We start from the raw sequence: 25,169 nt of genomic DNA, 5'->3' as shown, positions 1-25,169 counted from the left end.
GAATTAGGTGAACGTGTTGACCGACACACTATTGGGCTCTCTTTATTTCGGTAAGGGTTGTAAAAAAATGAACAGATTAGCTACGCATTTGCAACAATATTGATACAAACAGTGCCATCATCATCTCAAGTATCACGGGTGCAGATAGGCAGGCACACAGCCCCTCCCCTCACTAGCAGCTGAACACATGAACAATTCACAGCACTAAACAGCTCTTTCTGGGGTACTTCGAAAGGTCAGTAAAGCTCTGTTTCAAAAACACTTGGGTATTTTACTGTAACTTGGCTGTTGCACAGGTTAACACCAGCTGTTTAACCATCTGTTAGTATTATACAAAACTGACTAGCAGCTATGTATAATAATAAAACAATAACGTAAATGTTGGAGACAGGCAGCAATCAAACCTCAGTCCTACCTATCAGTAACGTCTACAGACAGCATTAATTTACCAAAAATAAAAAATGTTTGTGTTGAAAATATGTTATGTTTCTTTTGAAGTCCAGAAAAATCTACCAGCTAGAATTTAGCATCTAGACAGAAACAGCAGCAGCCTACTTTACCAACTCTATTTGAGTAACGTCAACAAAAAACATGGTGCCAAGTCACAAGAATCACAGCACTACTTAAAAATAAAAATATTCTCACACTTTACACTTAAAGTTACTATATATTATTTTTTAATTACATCACACAACTTTAAAAAGTGTGCTATGATGTTACTGGGTTGTTTTGTTTACGATCTTAATTTTTTGTTCTCAGTTTACCCTGTTATCATCTTGAAAACAGTACTGAGAATCAAGTGTTTTCCGGTTTTCCTGTGAAGGAAAGCTTTTGTTACAGAAAAAGCTATTGTTTAGTGGACTATTGTTATTCTGTCTGCAGAGAAAGTGGCAGAGAAAGCTACGTGTTCATGGTAAATTGCTAGGATGGTAATAAACAATGACCAGATCGGTTTCTTTTTAAATATAACCCTAAAACACCTCATTTATGTGAAATAACAATATCATATTTTTTGTTAACTTGAAAACTGGTATCATGACTGGTCCACCATATACAGCACTGTTTGTCTCGCGCTCAGATCTGATTATTTCTAAGTTATCAACCTTTTATCTACAAAGATATCTGCAAAGTTACATTATTGCCATTATATACATATCGATAAATGACCAATATCGCTAATCTCGGAAGTATGTGATGTAACGTTGAACATCCCGTGCACTTACGTCAGACCACAATGTCGCCTGTGGTTCTCGTTTTGAGGACATCTGTTTAGAAAATCACAATATGTGTGATGACTTCCTTGAAAGATCAAGAAGAAATCCCCCTTCACGTCAACACTAGTCAAGAGTTGGGGGGTAAATCACTAATGCTGTATCCTCTGAGGTGATGGAAACACGGTTGTGTGTGTGTGGCTGTGTGTGTGTGTGCTGATCTCGCTCACATGGCATAACAACTGACAGCGACGACCACAGGTGACAGACAGACAGCGGGGGGGATTATTTAGTCTGCAGCACTTGTGTTTACTGCCATCACTCATTCAGCTCACGTCAGTAGTCCGCTGGAGTAATAGCTGCGTATTAACACACCGTAGGACGTGTCTGCAGACTGTCACGTATGGGGTACACCCCAAAAGTGCCGCTATTAGAGCGCACACTTCAATGAACAAATTGTAAAAGTCTCAGGTCTAGTAGAGAAAAAACTGATGTCGTGGCTATAGACGAAAAACCGCGTATTTCTATGTAACTGAACCCCTATGCTTATAAACTTTGACTGGCACCGTGTAGCAGTCAACGTTTGACTTTCAGTGCGCTTTGCTTACCTTTTGGGACCAGGCCGTTAGATCCACTCAGACTAGATACCCAACTTCTCGAGCCTGGTGATGTGGTGCGGTGTTGGCGGAGTTGCCCTTCTCCACGACACCGCAACTTTTTAACAGCTACGCGTCCCACAGCCTCGGAGCTGTGCGCCGAGTCATTATTTCCTAGAAGAGCTGTGTGGTTTTGTTTGCGAAAGGCATTAAAACATGTTGACACGCAAGAAGCGGTACGGCTGTGGTCCTCTGCGGGTGTCGATGTAATCAGCTGTCATCACATTAGCCACGAGAAGAGCCGAGCTGCTCTGCGCCTCTCCTCTCCATGCTTACACACTTTCAACGCCACCCACTTTTCCCGAACAGACCCGCGGCTGGCTCGGCTGATGCCTGACTGAAAAGATTTGAGCAACCTGGCTACTTTTACTCTAGCTTTATATGAAGTTTTTCAAAAGTAGTGTTAACAGAGTATGTATGTGTGCACTGTTATTTATTCAAAAATGAATAGATTAGTATATACGTGATAGCCTGTTTCAGTACAGAAGCCCATTAGCTTACGTTATGCTATCGCATACACATCTTGATATTTTTACTCCTAAAATCAGCTAAAGTAGCTTGGCATGACTCATATTTCAAATATTTATAATTTAGCAGCCCCTAGGTTAATCCACTGTAAAAAGCAACCTTAGAAACTTGGTTTAAAGGGGTGCTTTTAGGCCAAGTTTATTCTGATTGGTTACTCTTCCAAAACAGAAGGTTTAAACAGTACATGGGTGCCTGGTTATTCGCTGTCTTTGACATCATACAGGAGAAAAAATTGCAGGAAACTCAGTGTTTGAGGAGCCCGAATATTCTTGGCGTGTGCATATTCTAACTTTATGATCTGAAATTTGGGGTCTTTTTATCATTTGCATCCAGTATTTTATTTTATTACATTTACTCTCTATATGACTCTAGATCACTGAAAATTACTTCTACCTGGGCCATTTTTACATATGACACATTATTATTAGGCAAGAACAGAGAGCATCCAGTTTTGTTTTGTTTTTTCAGTTATCAGTCAACTGGCTGATTACAGTTTTTCAAATGTAATCCACTAGAGTGGCTCTCTAAATTTTAAGATCTTTAATTCTGTTTAATTTCAGGGTCTTCTTGGACTAGCATAATCAATATTTTTGTAAACCATGTATCCAAACATTAGAATTTGCTGCTTAACCTTGTCATTTTAATCAGCTTTAATAATACAGTCACATGTTGCTTGTAGAAGCCCTTTTGAGAGACAGAACAAACCCGTTTACAAGCAGGGAATAAATATATACCAATGCTTTCTCGGTTCTTCAATCTCATTCCACCACAGGTCAGCACTCGTTTGTGCTGTGACATTGACCCAAAACAAAACAAAAAAAAAAAAAAGTGTTCACAGCAGTTTTAGGAAGTAACATCATCCCCAAGTTTGGAACTTGTGAGTTTCCGTCTTTCTTTATTTGGTGACAGCACAAGTCATTTGACTGAAATTAATCCTGACTGTTGAGATTTTTTTCTTTAATGTGGTAAGTGTTTTGGGACTAGAAGTAAATGTAAAGAAGAAGAATTTAGTTTAATACAGCTTTCTGACACCCAGCAGGAAGGTGTCACTAGTATCCTCTTATGTGGCTGTCTTCTCAAACTGCAGCTCTTTCATTTGGAGTCATTAGGACGCTGAAATCTTTTTTTAGAGACAGAAAATCATAGTGGCCGCATGAGCAATTATATGTTGGGTAGATCTTTTCTCAGCCATGGTGTTGTGGTGTGAAATCAGTTTTTGCTGCCTCTGCAGTAATGACAGCTTCCTCATATGTGATCTTGTATATGCAGAACAATGGGAGGAAACAGTCAGTTGGATGCTTTAGCTTTGAGCAGAGGACACGGAAAAGGAAAAGATACAGGATCGGACACACTGTTGCCTACATAGAAATGGACTTAAACAAGTATAAACAGAAATGCTTACCATTTCTGTTTATGCTGGTTTATTAGAAAGCACTATCACTGTGTTGGAACCCCTTTTGTGATCAGCATTGCTTTCATTTTTCATGGCAAAGATTCAACAAAATGTTTTGGAAAATTCTGGAAAAAAAGAGATTTTGGTTCATATTGATGTGATAGCATCACACAGTTGCTGTATGTGTGTCAGCTGCACATCCATGATGTGAATCTCCCATACACCACATCCCAAAGGTGCTCTTTTGGCCTGAGATCTGGTGAGTACGCTGAACTCACTTTCTTCTTGCCATATTTTGTTTCTTGTCTTATTCAAGAAACCAGTTTGATCATACAGGAATGGACATCATCATCAACAATACTCAGGTGGTCTGTGTTGTTTAAACAATGCTCATTTGGTGCTAATGGATCCAAAGCATACCAGAAAAATATCCCCAACACCATTACACCACTACCAGCAGCCTAAACTGTTGATACAAGACAGGATGGATCCATGCTTCCATGATGTTTACCTCAAGAATCATCATGTCAGACCAACTGTGGTGAGGACATTTGCATCTTATCCTCATTTTCCTGTTCTTAGCCCACAGGAGTGGATGCCTATAGTTTTCTGCTGCTGTAGGCCTTCTGCAAACCTTCTTTTGTAATGACTTGTAATTTGAGTTACTGTTGCCTTTCTATCAGGTCAAAGCAGTCTGGCCATAGTCCTCTGACATGAGCAAGGATTTTTAAAATTAAATTCAACTTTTTAAAATCCAGTTTTATTTATATAATGCCAAATCCCAACAACAGTTGCCTCAAGGCACTTTATATTGTAAGGTAAAGACCCTATGATAAGACAAAGAAAACGGAGAAAAACAGAGAAAACCCCTATGACCCCCAGGAGCAAGCGCTTTGGTGACAGTGGGAAGAAAAAACTCCCTTTTAACAGGAAGAAACCTCCAGCAGAACCAGGCTCAGGGAGGGGCGGCCATCTGCTGCAACCAGTTGGGGGTGAGCAGATGCAAATAGGACAAAGGCATGCTGTGGAGGAGAGCCAGAGATGAATAATAACTAATAATTTAATGCAGAGAAGTGTATACAGACATAGTGAGTAAAAAAGGTGACTGAAGAAGAAACACTCAATGCATCATGGGAATGCAGTAGCCTACACCTATCGCAGCATAACTAAGGAAGGACAGGGTCACCTGATCCAACCATAACTATATGCAAGCCTAATCTTAAAGAGTGTCTGTCTGCTGAATCCAAACTGGAAGCTGATTCCACAAAAGATGGCCTGAAAGCTGAAGGCTCTGCCTCCCATTGTACTTTTAAACACTCTCGGAACCACAAGTAAGCCTGCACTCTGAAAGTGAAGAGCTCTAATGGGGTGATACCGTACTATCATGTCATTAAGATAAGATAGCATCTGACTATTCAAGACCTTGTATGTGAGGAACAGGATTTTAAATTAAATTCTGAATTTAACAGGAAGCCAATATGAGAGAAAAGCTCTCTGTCTTTTAATCTCTGTCAGTACTCTGTTAAATCACCTTTCAGCTGGTTGTGCTATCTACATGCATAAATGCACAGAGTTGCTGCCATGTGATTAGCTGATGGATTGACTGTCTCCATCATCCTGACTCATTGAATGTGGATAAATCAGTGTGGGAGATGCCTGGCACTGGTGGACTGCTGGTGGGCTTCATTGACGCCACATTTAACCAGTCTACACAAGTGCAACCCCACGTGCACACACACATGCATACTACAGCTGGGAACACTCCAGATCATTAACCACTTATGAATCGCCAGCTTTGTTTCTTTTCACAGTAGCCACTTTCATCCAAGGGCAAAATGTGGGTCTATTGTTGTCTTTCAATATTTTCCTGCCAGTTAAGCGTCACTACAATGGTTTGTGTGAAGAGAACACACTGGCTGTCACACAATCATCCGATTGTGTTGCCTCTGAGAAACATGAGCTATGATGGTTGACTGGCCAAAAGAAAAGTTATTGTAGTTACCAGACTGATCCCTGAACTGATGTCAGTAAGGATGAATTCATGACTATTATGATTCAATTTTACCATAACAAAAGCTTTAATGTCACATGATAACGTCACATGATGATCTCAAGCAGACAATAGTCATTTTTTGACTTTAGGATTACTGTGCAGTCGTGTGATCCAAGCACCATTTCATTTTTCTCTCTTCAGAAAATAAAAAGGGGAAATATCTGTTTTTTTATTAAAACATTTGCCACTATTATTGAAGTTGGGTGATGAAATTTAACACATCAACTAAATCTACAAAGAACAGAAGAGATCAGAAGCTAAACACAAAGAAACATACGGATATGTGCGATTCTCCGTGCATTATCACTTACAAAATGTGTTGCTGAATTACAGTAATCTACTGTTTTTACTTTGTATTTAACTATTTATGGATTTCCTCGTGTGTTTCTGTGGAAAGTCGGGGTCATAAATTCACAGAATGCCTGGTGAAGTACGCTTTTCCTCTTTCCTGTTTGTCAGAGAGAGGCTGTTGTGCTTGTTATGGGAATGACACACAAAGGCAGATATCTGGAGCAGATAGATACACACAAACACACACACACTGAAAAGGTCAATTGTTAACAGCAAAAAAGAATTGAAGGTGAATTTTAGGCCAGATTCAGAGAAGCTGTCGAACCATAAATCATAAATCATACATAGTTTCACTTTAGTTTCAACCTGCCTGAGGGAAACCTGTTGAAAGAGCAGGTTTGAGACTCCAGTTTGAAAAACATGTTTAGAGGTTTGTTCTCTGGTCAACAAAACATATCATAAAATTACACAACAATTTTTTTGCCTACAAAATGTTATCATGAAATATGATGATGTCAGTGACGTTTATGTTTCCACCTAACGGGATCCTTTGCTGCCATCTGCAGGAAGTCGAGGCTCAGTCTTGTGACTTTAGCTTGTTGTGTATCATTTGTTTGAAGCACCACACTGATCAGCAGTTTGTTCATGTGTCTCAAATAGACAAACTTCAGTGAGTTCTTATAGGACCAAATAAATAACAACAAGTCAGCACTATGATATGGCTCTACAACTATCAAAAACTAGTGTCTGAGTGCATCCTGCTGCCATACAAAAGGAAATTGTAACAACATTACATCACAGACATCTCAAATGTACTTATAACAGTGTTGTAATCTGTATGACGATAAAACCCAAACATCTAAGCCACTAACTCTAAAGTGAGGGGATTTAACTTTTTGCCACGGTCCACATAAAGGCAGGAATAATTTTAGGTTATTCTTATTATTAAGTTATTCTGAGGGACCATCATTACCCTGTAAGGAAACATTACTGTGCTGAGGGGATCGGTGTCTTTTAATGATAACAAATGGTGGGAACAAATGATGGGAACAAGGGCTCCCTGAATGAAGTTTGAACATGTGCTATGTGCGGTGCATTTGTGGGACAGTTTGGACCCATCTAAATCCCGTGTGAGGGAATATCTTTTGGAGTAAAAAAACAAAGGCGTCCTTTTGTTGAGAAATTCAATTCAACAGAAAGAATATGTAACTATTTGACTAAGTCCTGCTTTGTTTCTTATGCATCAGGGACATCTACTGTATGCACCCTGAAATGCACATTTTCCTATGAGTCCATATATTATTTCCATCACACACAGAAATAGTCCTAAAGAATCCAAATGAATAAATAAAATAAATATAAATAAATATTCATTTAAATAGATTAATCAGCTCTGTTCTTTAGCAAGACTCGCATGTATAATAAAATAGAACAATGTGAGAAAGGAAAACAGATATTTTAGTTTGAGGAAAAATTTACAGTCTGTTGAGAAGAATTACAAATATAGATAAATAAATGAAGAAATGTGTAAATGTAAAAATATAATAAAAAATGGGAATATAAATTAAAACAGGAGTTAAAAGGGTAAATAAAGAATAAATAGAAATTTATTATCATTTTGTATGTATTTTTATCCTACCCTTTTTGTACTACCTATGTTACCTTTTTTGTTTTTACTGTTATTTAATTAATTATTACTATTTATTTGATACTTCATACTTTCAAAAAACTTCTAAAATAAATATTTTACTGAAATTCCTTATAAAGCTCCTTATAGGCACTTGCATACAAAAATAAATGATTAAAACAGATTTATGTATTTTTTTATTTTTTTATTTTGCTGCAAGATGTAAAGTCAGATGACTGCAACTGCAGCAACAATTCCCTTTGATTGTTAGGGTGCCTGAGTCGTTGACCCAGTGTTTTCAGTTTTGTACCTTTATTTGTGTTCTCATCTTGGTTTATTACTGTGAAGGTTTTGGTTTCTGTTTTTCTGTTTTGGTTTCTGTTTTGTATTTTCCCCGGTCCTTCTTGGTTTATGATTTTTGTAGTTCTTAAGTTTGGGTTTCCATACTCCCTCTGTTCTGTGTCCAGTCGGTGTCTGTGTCTGCCATGCTCCCACGTCTCTGTTCCCTCTGTTGCAGTGTCTGCTTGTGAGTCTGTCTGTAATTTCAGTCTGTTTCCTGTTTTACTTTGAAAGTCCGTATCTCATGATAATGTGTCTGGTTTTGCTTCCTTTGACTTGTCAGCCCTGATTTGCCCCAGCTGTGTTTCCCTCCTGTCTCCCATTCCCTGATTGCTCCCTCTGTGTATTTAAGCCCTGTGTTTTCATTTGTCTGTGTCATGATCTACCCTCATCTTACTGTGTGGTCTATCTACCTGTGTGAGTGTCTATTGTCATTTTTGTTACTTTTGAGTTTACATTTTGCCTCTGAATGTCTGCACTTTGGGTCCTCCTTACCACCTGCCTGCACAGAGCCTCATTTGACTTTGATTTTTTGAAAAAGAATTGTTATTACCAAAAAAGGTAAACAATATTAACCTTTAAGATCAAGTCTAAAGGCCAATTAAGTATTTTATAATGTGAAAAAGACAATTCTGTGAAATATTTTGAAATCAATAAATGCGAAATATTTAAAAATGAATGTCCATTTCAGCAAATCAGTGTATTAATATCTATTACATGCTTTAAATGTGTACCTGAGTGCACTTTTTTTTTTTAAATTCCCTGTTTTTCAGAGCAATAAACCAGCAATAATAAAGAAGTCTTAAATACAGATGGTAAAAACATTTCTTTAATTTCATTTTCACTTACCATCAAATTATTGTAATCAAAACCAAAAAAATATCCTTTACAAATACAGGCTAGCTGTGTTCATACAAATTAAAACTGTTGGATAAATACACCAGCCTTTCAACAGTTTCTTGATACAGAAAAACAAAACCCAAAAAGGAAATAGACGCTAGGACTACAAAGGTATGTTAAGGTCGTGTATCATTTACATAATTCATACGCGTATGCATGTGTATGTTTTTTTTGTACGAGCTCTTCTGTGTATTTGTTTATGACTGTGTGCCATCTAAATGATTGTCCATGCCTCATCTTGGGCCAAGCTTCAAGGGAGCTTTAGGAGATGAGAGGTTCCTCCTGCCGTGGTGCGGCTTCACCTTCAGGTTTTGTTTTGGTGCTGGTTTCAAGTAAAAATGAAGCTGTCAGGGACCAGGTGGAATAAAAGGTGTGAGTTAGTTTATTTAGAAGACATAAAAACACACACACCACACAATAACCGCAAGTTTGGTCAGACCAACCATACGAGCAGAAACCAACCTGTATGGCCTCAGCTGGTCCCACTGTGACAGTGCTGGTGAAAGGGAGATAACCGGGCGCAGAGGCTGTTACAGTGTAAGTGCCTGGCAACAGAAGTCTGAAGTAGTCGCCATCAACTCCTGGAGGAGCACATGTAAGGAAAATTATGAGACTCGTACAGTCGCTGTATCTTAATTAATTAAACATATTCCTGGAGTGCCACCAATATGTCGACAATGACGGTAGTTTTTAACAAAAAATAATTCACACTAAATAAAGAAAGTTGTTTGTGCCAAATTGGAAACTGATTATGAACTACGCGATGCCATTATGCCAATATGGATCCTCTGAGGAATGTTTGCAGTACTTTGTTAAATATGTGGCATGAAGAATTAAAGTAGTTCTAAAGGCAAAAAAGGGGCTAATCCCTGTAGTAGTGAGATGCACCTGTTGAACTGGCTGGTGAGTGTACAGGCTGCACGTCTTGATAGGCAGTGTTGGGGAGTAACGGAATACATGTACCGCCGTTACGTATTTAAAATACAAAATATGAGTAACTGTATTCCGTTACAGTTACCGTTTAAAAAGGTGGTATTTAGAATACAGTTACTTTGTTGAAATAAATGGATTACACGGCGGCACTTCCCTGTTTCATATTGTCGCGGGTCAGGACTGTTTGGGTTTTGTTTGACAGCTACGTTCTGTTGTTCCAGGTGGCAGCGTTACGGTTGCCATGGTTACAGGGTGACGCTCTCTCTACGTGTTTCCTGGGTGAGAGAGCGCCTGTTGTTGTTGTGCTAAGCTAATAGGCAGAATGCTACAGGTATAGCTCTAAAGAATGTAGCATCATAGGCAGTGTAGTACGTGCTGCAGGGAGAATGGACTGCCATACCCGTTATGTGTTTGTGAGCGAGGGAGGGAGAAAAAGGGAAAGTACGAGCTGTCATCGAGCAAAAACGGGAGCTGGAAGCATGTAAATATAATAATAACCACTGCAGCCAAGATGAGTGACTGACAGCCCAGTTGTAAGTAAGCTATTAAGCTATTAAAGCTAGTTTTCGGCTACGAGCCCGACACAGAACCCACCGTATTAGCCAGAGGTCCCTTTACTAAGGTTCAGAGCCGCGGACCTTCAGTAACAGTAATAAATCACAGCAATAGTACATTCATGTAGTTGTAAACAGCATGATAATATATTAAGTAATCCAAAGTATTCAGAATACATTACTCTCATTGAGTAACGTAACGGAATACGTTACAGAATACATTTTGGGGTATGTATTCTGTAATCTGTAATGGAATACATTTTAAAAGTAACCTTCCCAACACTGTTGATAGGTGACTTTAATATCTCTCAAGTTGCATTTCCACCACTGACCAGTAGAGGATGACTTGCTCCGTTATATCTGTGCTTGACTTCCACACCACACCATTAGATGCACTCGACTGTCCTTTTGCGTGTGAGGATTGAATGCACTTTTAAAATTTGGATATCATACTAACATTTAGTTCATCGCTAAAAGTCTTGTCGAGGTTGCGTCTTGTTTCATTCTGTTTTATTTCCAAAGGATCATATTTTTATGGAACTGAGACTCAAAGTCGACTTCTGGCTGCTCGAGGCATTCGATTCATGCAGAAGTTATTGTTAGTGCCTGCCATTAGTCATGCAGTATGTGTCCTTGTCTCATTTTGAAATGAGATGTTATCAAACACTGGTCTTCTATTTCACTGGCTGGGACACTAGACAATCAGTCACTATAAATCCAGCTTCCACACCTATCAAGTTTTGGAGTGAAAGAAAAAACACTAACAACCACATATACACCAAAAGTCCCTGTTACCTGCAGTCACGTCATGGTTGATGCCAGCTACTGAGATCTCTGCTTTGCTGATGGGGTTGTTGTTTTCATCATACACCATGCCTTTTATCCCATGATGCACCTGAGAAAAGATGAAACATGTGCATACTTTAAATATTGAAGTATATTTAATAAAATCTAAGGTTTGGAAATTGGATTCCTACCATCTGTTTGATGTGTAAAGCTGTCTGTAGTCTTAAGAGCTTAAAAAAGGAAGGTGACTGGACATCTTTAAGTTTTTTTGAAGATGTTTGACCTCATCCAGAAAGTTTCTTCAAAGCTTTCAGCACTTACTTATGTTTATTAGCACATACGCTCAAAACCCTGAAACCTAAAGTCTGAAATACTGACTTAAAGGGATTTGATTACATGTACATTTTGTTACAAAACTTTAGATTTAATGGAATCTGTTCATTTACTTTCTCGGTATACATTCAGTTTATACATATTTTCCCAAATGATTAATTATTTATATATTTCAGTTGCATTTTGCTCAAAATTATTGCTTAATGTTTAAAAGAGAAAGATTATACTTGAATATACTTTTTATATATATAGTTTTTTTTGGAGAAAATACTGTATGTGCTAATAAATATGAGTGAAAATGAAGGAATCCTAAGCTACATTTCAACACCTCAGACTTAATTAACACTCCTTAGGCTCAGCAGTGTTCAGCAGCTAAAGAAAGACCAGAACAGCATCTGCAGGCCCAGTTTAGTTTGTTTAATCAGTGCTTTGCAAAAAAATATATGCAACTGGGAGCCCACCCTCACAGAAACATTATTAGTGGCAAAGCATCGCTTTTTGAATCTCAGTGGAATAAAGGACATGTTGTTGTCCTCAGACCACGGCCTTGTTCCATCCTTGAAGAAGGTTAAAAGTCAGATTACTCATATTACACAGAATTTCACGCATCTAATTTTTTTGGTCACTTTATCCCAGAGGCGACTGCCAATATTCACAAGACACCAGGGCAGCAGACTCACGACTCCTGGCAGTTGGGTTTTTATGTGTAATAGTGTAGCTGTGTATGTGTGGTGCATTGAGCTCCAATAAATTAAATACTCTTTCAGTATAACTTTGATTTGCCAAATTTCGTCATGTGCAAACCTGTTCTAGGTATGAAACCAGCGCTTCCCGGTTGCCCAGCCATTCTCTCGGCAGTGCTGATGCCGGAGGAAACTTATCGCAGCTCAGCTCCAGAGTGATCTCGAAGCAGTTGGTGTACAAGTAGTTGAAGTCCTGCATGCCTGAAACACAGATAAATATTTTAGGAGGACAATAAATGTATTAATGTGGCTCTTCACTTTAGATTTCTAGGTCTTTGCAACAGGACACATTAGTTATATTTATAGATTCAAAGTGTTTTTTCCACCACGCTTTGCCTCTTGAGGAAGCTGTTCAAAATTATATAAGTTGCTTTAAAAAAATCTTCTGTTTTTGGCTTTACAATATGGCTCCACCTTTCATCAAAAACAAATGTACAAGGAGCCAGAAGGGAGGGAAGGTTCATATGTAACCCCACAGACCCCGACATAACACTTGGAGCATAAAGACCTGGTAAAATAAACATAGCATGCTGCTTCTAAGTGAGACTCTGGGCGTTTTCAGTCAGTTCAAAAGCTCGCATGACTCAAGTGAAAAGCTCATCAGACTCACACTGCTGAGGAGAAACCAGAGCAGCCTGGATCAGGACTTGCGCATCAAAGAAATGGGGGTTGTTATTGTTGCAGTTGCAGATTAACCGAGCTGAAACTGAATATATGCCCAGAGAGTTGGATAAACTTGGTATTTTTTAACTTCCAAGAATTCATTACTGTAACAGTGCATTACTGTAAGCTTTCATTAAAAAGCAGCACACAAGTTTTCCAGCCTTTAAGCGAACCGTGAGAGGGTGAGGAGTTTAAGTTTCGTGCGAGCGCCTAAGGCTGTGTGACTCCTGAGAGGGTCTCTGCCAGCATGGAGGAGGAGGCTTAATGAATGCATATTTTCAGCTATTACAAGAAATTTCACAAAATTCAAAACTCTCTTCAAGCTTCAGTTCCATTTATAGAGAGTTTATGGGATTTTACACAAAAAAAAGAGCAGTGGGGAGGCCAGCTGAGCCGTATGATTCGTTTCAACCTCACTAAAAGGCGAGGTCCTCTCCAGCTTAGTTAAAATTTAAAGGATCCTTTACTTAAAGAAAAAAAGGAATTGTCACCACTAAGGTTGCCTTGTAGACTTTAACCCTTTAAAGCCTGGACCATGAAATAAATAATTGCTAGAAAAATCAAATTTAAAAAAACTGAGTCAACTGAAAATGTTCAGGTCCACAGACCCTTCAGAAAGCTTGGAGAACTACTGCTCAAGGTCTGGCTTCCTGGAAGCAAAATATAAAGAAATTAGAGGTGACTCAAGACTTTTTCAGAGTGCTGCACGCTGCCTGCTGATGGTGCAGATCGTATTGAATGGGTGCCTTTTACACCCCCTGTCCACCGCTCTACTGCTAGCTGGCAGTGTGCAAGAGGTAAGGGGGTTTAAGGCAAGCGCAGACCCAGTGCATGATGACACTGGAGAAGCGTGCCTTGCGAGCCAGTCAGTGTATTTCATTCATGCTGAAGGTAATGACAGCAGGAAGCCATCACTCAGATGGCCTTGTCTTTCTTTAGCAGGAGAATTACAGCGATTGTTCCACAGCACATGGAAATTTTGCATGTAGGCAAGGAACAATGTGTTTTGTACGTAGGATAGAGGACTGTGTGCTCGTGTGGCAGGGCATTTTTTCAGCTCATTCTTATTTAAACTGATAATTTAGCTATTATCTTCTTTGGCTTTCAAATTCCAAAATGTCTGGGGGGGGGGGGGTGTAATAGTTTACTTTCTAAGTAGCTGTTTATATTATGAGTTTGTACATACTGGAATGTTGCCAACCAGTACTTCTCTGGAAACCTAAGAGGTCAGGACAGCAGTTAGTGTTGTTGGTGTTGAGCTACAGCACTAACTTTTGTGGTGCCAAAGCAGCATAATATAAATCCAGATGCAGACTCACTGGCCAAAAATAGATGTAAACAGCGTGTAAATAATTTAGTTTGAATTACGATTAATTCGATTACGAAAGCCAGCCTCAGTAATAATTTAGAGACTGCCCCAAGTGAGTCTCTTGTGCTTTTACTATGCATTGCTGTTGTCTTCCCTTCTGCTCAGGAGAAGACGTTTTGCTCACCTTTGGACAACGAGTACCAGCTGGCCCCATTGGTGATCCCCTCATCAAAGTAGTCGCCACAGTTCCAGCCCTTGTGCATCCAGCCGTGAGCGTATGAGTAGGTCCTCGCCAACTGTCATCACACACAAAAGGACACGGGCCCATTCGTCCACGTGTTTTCATCCCCACACAACAGGCAGTGACGGTATGAGATGTGTGTCACATCTGGAAATTTTAATCTGTCGCGCACCTTTCTGAAGATCTTGTCATCAGGCGTGGCCGAATAGGTGGTCCGCCCTCGAATGCGGCCATCTCTCGACTTGTCGAAGGGGTAATTGGCCACCACGGCTCCTCCGTGAAGATTCGCTGACAGAATGAAGTTGTAGTTTTGCATCCATTTTATCACAGCCAAAGTCTCTGGTTGAACCTGGGGAGGATGAGAAGCAGGACATTTAAGATTTACTGTACTTGCACTACCACGTGCATGCATCTTTATTCCAATTCCCCAAATGAAACAATCTAATCCCACTTGAGAACCTGTCAAAATGTCTCTAAATCATCAAATAAGTTATAATGCAGAATCCCATACAGTCCTTTACGTCAACTGAGATATTTCCCAAACAACATCAGCGGGTTGACATCTGGTTTTCTTTTCATCCAAAGCTGCTGGCTTCTCTGGTTGGCTGCTTATCTGGACAAACCCCAGTTTCCTCTGCTTTGCCTTATGGACATATTTTCTCTCTGCCTTTCTTTTTTACTTAATCATTTTGCAAAAATGGTTGGAGTTTAAAGAATCTTCTACTTTGCTCAAGCACATTTAATGATTCACCTAGCTCCTCCTAAATGCATCAGGCATGGTTAGCTTCATGGTTAAAGAATACCAACCATTTCAGTTTGTTAAATTTAGTAAGAATATACAAAATTCACAAACTGAAGCTGGACTTAGCAACAAAGGAGTGGAAACACAACAGTTACGTGTACATATAATTCATAATATGCAAACTGATTTAAAGGTTTTTGATCTTTTTGCTAATTAATTCATCAAATTCTGCATGAACGGGATCAGCCTCAGCCAGATGGCATCTCCATTGCATTGCTGCAGACCTTGAAATTCCACTTGGGGCTGCCATTTATTTTCTCTGTCAGCGTTAACTCTCCTCACACTCTCAGAGCCATTTATCACGTTTGGAGACGAGGCGTAATACCTCTCCTTGAATATGGTATGTAGGACAATAAACACAGTCTGACTCTGTTCAAGAATAATCAAGCTGATCAGAGCCCAGTGACCTTGAACAGAGCAGCTGTAAGCAAGAGGTCTGGCTCCCGTTTTGAACGCCGGCAGGAATTTATTATCTGTAGATCTTTATATATACTTGTGCATCCTTTGAAATAAGGGCTGTCACCGCGGTGTAGGGTTACACACGAAGGACAGACACGGCCAGATCACAGAGCTCTACTAATAACAGAGGATACTACCCCATATTAAATGCAAAGAGAAGCAAATCAAACATTCTGGATCACTTAGAGGATCGCTGACAGTCTGAAGTTAGTTTTCACACTGGGTGAGGGATGTCCTCTGGAGGCCAGTCAAATGTCTGTGGATACTTTTGCAAAAGGACCCTTGTTTTATGTCGGGCTCTTCTGGGGCTCTGTAAATAAGGTATTTCTAAGAGAAATGAAAGTGAAACTTGGAAAATGTGCTGCTGCCCAGTTCTCAGTCTTATTTTAGCACATCTCAGTTTAGTCTTGCACTTGTTCCAGTGAAGAAAGTTTCATCACTTAGCTAAATTAGTAAAAGCTGCATTCTCGAGCCTGCAGGGCTTGAGGCTTTATGTGAGAATGTATTCCTGACCAGCATAAATGAAGCAGCTGTAAGACAAGCACAGTTACCCTTTTGTGTTTCTGCATCAGGAGACAGTCATATGTACAGACTCCCTGGCTCTCTGGTTTTGCAGTTAGAGGTTAAAAAACACAATTTTCCACCTTTGCTTGGGAACAAAAGTGGTGTGGCGACAGGGAAAGAAAAGGAAAACTACACTGAAACCACCTCTCTGTAATGACATGCCCTGTCAAAACTGCTTAAAACACTGAAAAGAGTTATTTTGAGGGAAGAGAAATCAATCACGCACTCATTTTAAAGCACTGATATGACTTTCTTTGTTTCCTAAAGGATAATATTTACTCCTCATAAACTGAAATCAAGCACATTGCATGCTTGCAATCCACTTGGCAACTGGATTAAAGCAGAGATGTCAAACTCATTCAAATTTTTCATTTCACAGACCATATACAGCTCACTTTGAGTTTAACTGGACCAGTGAAACTTCCATTTCTCTCAGTATAAAGAAGTAAACAACACCTTTAATCCATGAGATATCTTAATATAAGACAAAGAAGTGGTCACCTCAGTTTTTCTGACATGGTAACAAACATGCAACTGTATTAAATTAAAGAAATCCATCGGCACGACTCTGATTTTAAATTATAAGAATTAAACATTTAAAATTACAGAAAAGGTTTCGGTAGCTCATTGCTCAGACTGTCCTGTAAATACAGAACAGACTATCACGACTAATTCAGAGAAAATGTTTTAGTTTTTTTTACTGTAGACCAACAGAAATGTCTATAGTTGATTGTGACTGTATTAGTGTAGCTAGCATCAATGTCCATGGGAAGGGCTTTATTAATAGGAAAAGCTGCAATAAACTTATAAAAAATACAGTTACAAGTCTCAAATTTACACCTTTGTCTTTGTCTGGGCATTTCTAGCCCAGACAAAGACACCCATGTTTGACACCCTGTCCTAAAGCATACCCTGTTTCATTTCCCCCCCTAATAAATAATTTACAAAGTGAACATGTTATATTTAATAAGACTTGACACGAGCAAGTGAGACCATAAATGCGTAAGGAAAACACTGAGCTCATAAACCAAATGAGGGTCATTTTCTCGTAGACTTCTACCCACCTCTTGCCCTGTGACAGCTGAAATACCCCCGCCCCTCCTCCGCACGTGCACGTAAGTCGGTGAAGTTGATTTCTTTTTGGGACTCCCCATAAGAAGAAGGGTTTAAATGTATGTTTAAGACACTTCTACGAGAATTATATCCGTCTTTTCTTTACAGTCTATCACTAAATCTAGCTAAAAGTATTTTAATTTGGACGGTTCAAGATATAATCAACTTTGGGTTCATATTTCAGTTCTCAAAACATGAAGCTATCTATCAGTCATAATAAAAACTGACTGTCCTTAAGAGGGAGGAATTTTATTTTTCAAGGAAACTATGAACAACAGCCCTACTGGAGGCTGCAGTCGAGACACCCCCAAGGATCTGACCTTAATAGTTAAAATGTACTTTTTGGCAGGCTAGTGGACTGTTTGACAGCACGCACTCTCATGTTACTCTCCACTGTTCATTTTACACTTCAGTGATCTGAAATAAGTACACATTGCGCTACAAAGGCCATTCAATCACCCAGAATGAAGCCAGGTCTCTCCCACAGCCAATCTGAACTCTGCTGCTTACGCCGAAACTCTGAGGCACATTTTTCTTCCTTAGTCTCAGTCACCGTGTAAGTGTGGCAGGTTTATATAGTATCTATTCTATGTAGAGAGCATCTGTACTTTTATTGTGCAGACATAGCAATGTGCAGACAGTTTTGGGTAAAATAGCAGCAAAGTGAGGAGTCAGCCAGTGCCTCAGGGTAACAGTTACACTCTGACGCCGCAGAGTGGCTCACTGTAACTTCTCATGATGGTGATGAAAACCAAAAAATGTTTAGCTGAGGCTCAAAGTCCTCATAAACAGTGCATATAGTTAATCACATGTTATGACCCAGAGAAGAAGAAGGCTGTTGGCGGCGGGGGGCTTCTTCTTCTTGGGGTGTTTTTTCTCAGCTCCAGCATCTAAAGAAATATGCAAACTAATATGACTTACCAACGCTTTTGTTCCAGTTTGTTCCAGTTTGCGGAGCTAGGTTGCCAGTTACCCCACCTGTTTCATATTTCAAAGACTCCAAATATGAATGAGGGCAACCACAGTGTCTATGCTAAGAGCTATAGCCTGCTATGTGCAAGATAAGCAAACAGGCCTAGGCTATACAGACACGCAGAAAAAAGTCACAAAATGATACAGAGGACCTACCAAGGAGTCTACTGAGTCTACTCACATTTAAATATATGGACTTTTTTATTATTTAGCTGAGACAAAGCTGGCACTGGAATCTCATCCAGTGCAGATCTCATGAATTTGTTTATGTCAACAAAGTTAAAGCCAAGATAACCCAACTATGTTACAGCTGCTCATTATTCAGCTTCGCTCACACGCTCACACGAGCATGATAAATGCTCTCTCTCACCCACATATGCTCCGAGCCACACACACTTGCGTACACACACGGACACTTTAACACACACGTACACCCTCAAACGGTTTCCGTGTATTCAGCAGAACTGACCTGATGCTCCCAGTTGTCCGGGAGGGGCAGGTGGTGGTTTCGTCCTTTAGTTTTCTCGTAGTAGTACATGAGCGCGTTCAGGTCCGGAAAGTCACGGTTTAGATCGATTTCTCTGGCGTTCCCTCGACCCACTAGGTAACCGTTGAACTCTGGACCCTGTTGATGCACAGATCACAAAAAAAAAAACATATTTTTTTTAAACTGGTGAGTAATCTTGCTCTTTCCCACCAGAATGATTAAATGATCATATTTTGGCTTGTGACGTTAAGGTTTCCTGAGGTCAAGTTATGAGCTCAAATTTCTCAGAAGCAGTAAAACAAAGCTGAATTTATTATTCCCCAGTCCTCAGAGGCTATCTATAGAGCAACAACAGTCAAGTATTTTTCCCAAAACTGAGTTTTAAGTGCAACAAATCCATGGTACTGAGTGTGCTAACAGATTGCACACTCAGATAGACTGTCACAATCGATTAAAAGTACCCAAAGTCAAAGCACTTTAAGCAAAAAGCTCAAGTTCTCACTCTTAGGCATTTTTTTTCTACTGCTGGATCTTAATGATGTCATGTGGGCACAGAAGCCCCTCCTACCTGCTGTTATGCCTTCTGGATGCAAGGGACAGGCAATCAGAAGAAAGCTGGCTTAAAGGGAACAGCTTTTTTCCCCCTCACTACAGTGAGCATGGTAAACAATACTCCAACTAAACATCGAATTAGTTAGCACTGTCATTGCAAGCATGTTAGGATGCTAACATTTCAGTTTAGTTAAAAGGTCTGTTTTGCTTAAATGCAGCGTCACAGGGGCATCACTAACTGTAGACTTGTTTTATTTTATGAGTGCCTTGAAATTTTCTTATTTGTTTGCATCTTTAGCTTAGACCTTTAATCTTAAATGTCACTGTATGTTTTTATATATCAAGTAAAGCAAGGGGGCAATTTAAGAAGCTCTTTTTTGATTGGTTTGACTTTCCTCTGTATTTCAGCGTGAGACTTTCTAAGACTTTGCAAAAGAGCTGACTGACCTGTGTGTTGGTGTCTATAGCTTACATTTTCTGATAAGATTTCTTCTTGTTGTTGTTTTTTTCCCTAAAAGCTTGATCACAACACTGAGTCGCCAAGGATGCTTTAAAATGAAACTGCCTTGTCGTTTTTGAACAGATGCTGCTGCACCCAAACATCTGCTGACGCAACTAATTACAGTGCAGTATGTATGTGTCGTCTGAGTGGCAAGGAGAGGGACTGTCATGTGAAGCTGGTCGCTTCAGGACATATCATTAGCCAGCAAGAGACTGTGTGTGTATTTGTGTTGGAGCAGTCTGCGTGTGTATCAGTTGTTTCACGGCCCATAATTACCCCTGACACAAAGTTAGGGGCTTTCTTGGGAAGCTGATAGATGGGATTATTACAGACGCAAGCAAACGGTGGAGAAAAATCATCAACTACTGTTCGACTCGTAGTCGCTCGTCTCACACAAACACACACACACACACACACACACACACACACACACATGTATTTGTTTAAAAATCCTAAAAGATCAGATGGATTGAGCTGTGTGGCTCGCAGGTGTTTAGTTTCACTCAGGGACCTCAACATTTCTAATATTTCCACTGCCAAGAACAAAACCAAGGGAAAAGAAAATATCGATTTTTTTTTTCTCCTTCTTTGCGCGGGGGACGGTTTCTTTGAAAAAACACAGCCAGAGACGTCCCAGAGGGAGTTTTGTTTTGGCACGTCTAAGCCTAAAGCTCAAATTACCTGTCTGGCAGCCACCTCGTAGCCATCGGGGTTCATGGAAGGCAGGATGTGGATGCGCGTGTCGTGGATCAGCCTCACGATTCGCTGGTTTCTGGCTCGGTACTCCTCGCACAAGAACTGGGAGAACTTGATGAGAAGCTCACGCCCAAGCACCTCGTTGCCATGCATGTTGCCCACGTACTTGAACTCGGGCTCCACTGGGGAGGGAGTGGAGAAGCAGAGGGGGCATGAAGTTACGAAAAAAGCCACACAGAGCTGTCAAGTATCACATTTAAAACAGATGACCTGAGGAAACACATGCAGGACGCCACAGTCGCAGAAATTTCCTGATAAGGATGTTCTTACAGACATAAGCTCTGGAAATTGTGCTGATTGAATTATCTGGATGAGTTATGTGTATTTGCCACCAATGTATCAGCCTTGCTCTCTGTGCAGGGTTTCTTCCCCCTGAGGATCCCTTTATTAATCACTGCTGAGGGAAGCAAAAAACCCCAAGCACGGTTACCAGAGGTCAGACCTATGACTTAATACTAGATACAAATTTGCGCTAAATTTGACACTAAAACCATCACATCAAAGAATAAGCGCTTGTGTTTTTTTTCATCATTGATACTTTCAAATCTATCAGTGCCCTTCACTAATTGTTTCAGGCATCCAAATGGCATGCTGGGCATTGCAACTCCCCTCTTTTTCTTTAGCACAGTTCCAACTGGCCATGAGTTCACAAAACAGCACTGGCTCCAGCATGTAGTTTAAAAAGAAAGAAAGAAAATCCACACACACTCATTCAGCAGTATGTGAAACACATGAACTTCGTACAGAGTGCAGGAGGCTTGACCCAGACTACACCTCAGGTCACTCCCGCTTCATGAAGTGTTCAGTTCCTGTTTTTCACCCTCGGTCACCTTGCGACAGAACAGGCCTACATCCTTCAATTCTACTGAAGGAAGCTTCTGAGTATGCAAACACACACAAAAAAAAGCAGGCTTGGCTGGAGCCAAAAAAGCATTCCCTTCAGTTGTCAAGCTTTTTTTTTTAAATGCAAGAATGGAAAAATCTTCCACAGCATTTCCTTGATATGACATTTTGGCCAATTTCCAATGCAAACATTGGATATAATCATACAGCAGCTTCAAACTAAATACCTGAAGAGCTGATTCAGTGGTTTTTGTGGGAGTGTATTCAGGGTTAAATCCTTGATGACTCAAAGTGATTCTGTTTGTCATCTGCTACATTTTGTCAGTGGTTGGATGGCAAAGAAAAATCAAAATGAATCACAGATGTTGACTCGATTCTTTCACTTTCTTCTTTCTTTTCCTTTTTTTTTTTGTTTTCACTTTTGAGTTTTCCTCAGTTTACAGCCAGTGATGTTCAAAGCACCCAATTCGGGATCATTTCACCGTTTCCTCCTCACTGTTAAGTCACACAGTGGTTCGGCTTCATAAAGGCAAAATCGAAAGCTTGAGACAAAACCGAAGCCTCTTGCAGACTCAGTCTTCTGCCAGCTATTCTCATTGTGTGTGGCAAAAAGTACAAGACAGATGAGGAGCCAGTAGCACAGATTGTGCATTTGAAATCTATCATAGATTAATATCATTTGCAGATGTTTATCAGCTTTGTTGAGGAGTTGGGATTAAATTATTAAGCTGTTAAACGAATTCCATCCATCACGTTTTCTGCCAATTATCCACTTCGGGGAAAATGCAACATGAAATCATTGTACAGCATGTCACTGGGCTGTCAAACAACGGATCAGGTGTTACTTACATGCTTCGTGGTTGCCCGGGTTATCGCTGAACTCCAGGACATAGAGGTGGCGACCCTCCACGCTGTGCCCGATGCTGTAAATGCGCGTGATGTAGGGGCATTCGCTCTGCACTGCAAACAGAGCTCGTACCATGTCCTCGTATTTGTGATGCTGGAAGTCTGAGCCCGACACCAGGAACCCCATCAGCCCCAGCAGGAGAGCACAGAGCCAGGGAAGAGTCCAGGGTTGCTGCATGGTCCCTTAGCCCAGGTTGTGCAGCGCAGGAGAGGCTGGTGAAGAGGCTGCCTGCAACTATGCAAACCACTCACAGGATTTCAGATGTATTCTCCTTCACACACCACACATACTGCTTGCTCCCTGCTTGCTCTTTTTCTTTCTTGTGCCCCTTCTTTTCTCCAGCTCTCTCTCTCTGCCTCCTCCCACATACAGTCCTCTCAGTGAAGAGCAAGTAAGGACAGCCCCCTGCTCCTTCTTTGTCTCACTCTCCTCCTCCAACAGCTGCTTCTCTCCCTCTCTCTTTCCCTTTGGGTGCTTGTCAAGTACATGCTACTTGCTTTATTAGGGGCTTCAAATGCTTCTGCTTTAAGTAGTTTGCCCCACAGCCCCCTGAGCTTTCGGCACACACACTCTGAATTTCATTCTGCCTCTGAGACACTCATTTTCCATCCCTTTCTTTGTCTCTAACTCTTGTTCTGTGCTCCCTTCCTGGGAAAGAGGGGTTGTTTCCACGGCACTGCTTTCCCCAACCCCTGCAGCCCTCAATCATCCATTCATTAACTCTTAAGTCAACACACAACCCCTGCGTGTGCGTGCACGCACGTGTGAGTGTGTGTGTGTACGTGCATGCACATGCGCTTGCAGTCCACAGATGAATGAGTGTGAAAGCTCTTTTGCAACCTTTGAACTGGCTTTTGTAGCTCTGTTTCCCCAAAGCACTAACACATAGAAAAACATACCAACACAGGCTCTTGCAAAAAGACTAAATGCTGCAGTTAAACTTCTAAAAGGCACAGGACGATACTGAGATGCATGCATCCCGTACAAACACACACACACACACACACACACACACACACACACACACACTACGACTACTGCAGAGCGTGCAAGGGGTGCTGTCAATCAAGCCTGCTGAAGAAAAAAGGGAGCTTTTTCCTCGCAGAATGTTGTGCAACTGCTTGTAGAAGCTTAAAAAAATTGAGAGGGGAAAGCAAACGTGAGGCCAAGAGAAGAAGTAGCACATGGAAAATTGAGCAACAGGAGGCTCGGGAAAAGGAAGGAAAAAGGTGACAAGGAGAGGAAGAACCCGACAAGGATGGAGGGAAAAGCAGGAGAGAAAAAGATGTGGCTGAGTGACGGTGGACAAAAGTGGATGAAGGCAAAATGTGCTTTTCTGTTTAAGGCTTTTACATTCGCATGTGGCAGCAGTGGCTTTCTAATAAACAAGCTCAAGTGAATGAGACCAGTCCTCACTGTCTCTGCCAGTGATTGTATTTCTGCGGCTCCACTGTTTACATATGTTATGCCTCAAAGCTCTGATCCCGCTCGCCAGTCTCGTTCACATCACCCTGCCAGGCCAAGTGTGCTCAGCTGTAACTGTCATTTGAGTCAAACAATCCAGCAGAAATCATCCCTCACCCTAACCAGACACATCTGTCATCGCCACTTTTTATAACATCACGAAAACAAAAACTCAGTTTTTCAGTCCAGAAGTCAAAACATCCATAAAGTCATCGAAGTCAAGCGTGAAGTTTTACTTTGAGTGATTTTATAAACAACTGGGAATAGATAGGACTATTTGGGTTTTCTGATTTGAACAAAACCTGCGAACAGTCCCACTTTTCCTTTCCTAAAGATCTTTGCATCCCAACAAATTCAGTTCAGTGTTCATAACCAGTCTTACTGCTAAAAGCCAAAATCTTACACTGTAGCTGCAAAATTGCATTTGTCTGACAGCGCATAGATGCATCATTGACTCATTCAGACGCTTTCAGTGGCTCTAAAAAAATACATATTGCAAGGCTGACATCTGCTGGATGTAGCTGGTACTACACAGAGTACCATTACAGTATTTCAACATCGAACTAAGAATTATAAGCTGCAGTTAAGTTTAAAATACCTTAGTTGAAGGAGCCGGCTGACGCATTAATACCAGCAAACCTGGCATGTGCATAAAGATCTGTTTTTCCTCATAAAAGCCTTTAAGAGCATACATGAGGGAGAACTCTTCAGTTCATTCAAAGTTAGTGCTTCTTAGGGACTTTAAAGGGAGAAGCAGAAACTAAATTATTTTGCTATGTGTCCATCAGTCAGTTTAGCTTCATTAGTTTTAAATGAATTTTTTTCCAGAACAAACTAAATTCTTCTAATTTTGTTGCCTTTAAGTCGCCAAAGAAACATTTGTATTACTCACTTATGAAACAGTGGACATTTCTTTCAGTCCTGCACCCTGAACGCAATTGTTCAGACCTGCCAAAAAGGAGCACTGTGTTTTTTTCAGTCCTTACAGCTATTGTCCACTAGTGGGCAGCGTGCAGTCGGTGTACCTGACGTTCACGGGTATTTCTCGGTAAATCCTACATTTAATATTTCCCACTGTGTTAAAAAAAAAAACAACCTTCATTAAAGCAGAAACCGATTTTTTTACGTTAAATAATGACATTTAGGCTTTAGATATATTTAATTTATTGGGTTTTTTCCTACGAAACT

At 40.4% G+C, this 25,169-nt stretch overlaps 2 protein-coding genes across 4 annotated transcripts in view; both read right to left on the bottom strand.

Annotated features, from left to right (window-relative positions):
- The window catches only part of dnmbp (dynamin binding protein), a 51,403-nt gene extending 49,236 nt beyond the window's left edge, over nucleotides 1-2,167 (bottom strand). For all 3 annotated transcript variants that reach the window (XM_085170126.1, XM_085170127.1, XM_085170128.1), the window contains exon 1: nucleotides 1,820-2,167. The gene's annotated coding sequence lies outside the window, so the exon portion shown is untranslated. The remainder of the gene's footprint in view (nucleotides 1-1,819) is intronic.
- Nucleotides 2,168-8,905: 6,738 nt separating this feature from the next.
- cpn1 (carboxypeptidase N, polypeptide 1) lies at nucleotides 8,906-22,899 on the bottom strand. Its single transcript, XM_085170220.1, has 9 exons — nucleotides 22,460-22,899; nucleotides 20,693-20,889; nucleotides 18,940-19,095; nucleotides 14,733-14,909; nucleotides 14,504-14,615; nucleotides 12,409-12,548; nucleotides 11,281-11,380; nucleotides 9,461-9,579; nucleotides 8,906-9,342 (listed from the first exon to the last, which is right to left on the bottom strand). The coding sequence occupies exons 1-9, from the start codon at nucleotides 22,692-22,694 to the stop codon at nucleotides 9,232-9,234; spliced, it is 1,347 nt and encodes a 448-aa protein (XP_085026346.1). The 5' UTR covers nucleotides 22,695-22,899; the 3' UTR covers nucleotides 8,906-9,231.
- Nucleotides 22,900-25,169: the final 2,270 nt, after the last annotated feature.

The sequence above is a fragment of the Neolamprologus multifasciatus genome, chromosome 8 (assembly GCF_963576455.1).
Source record: "Neolamprologus multifasciatus chromosome 8, fNeoMul1.2, whole genome shotgun sequence".
Classification (NCBI taxonomy): Eukaryota; Metazoa; Chordata; class Actinopteri; order Cichliformes; family Cichlidae; genus Neolamprologus; species Neolamprologus multifasciatus.
This window is presented reverse-complemented; position numbering and strand designations above follow the sequence as displayed.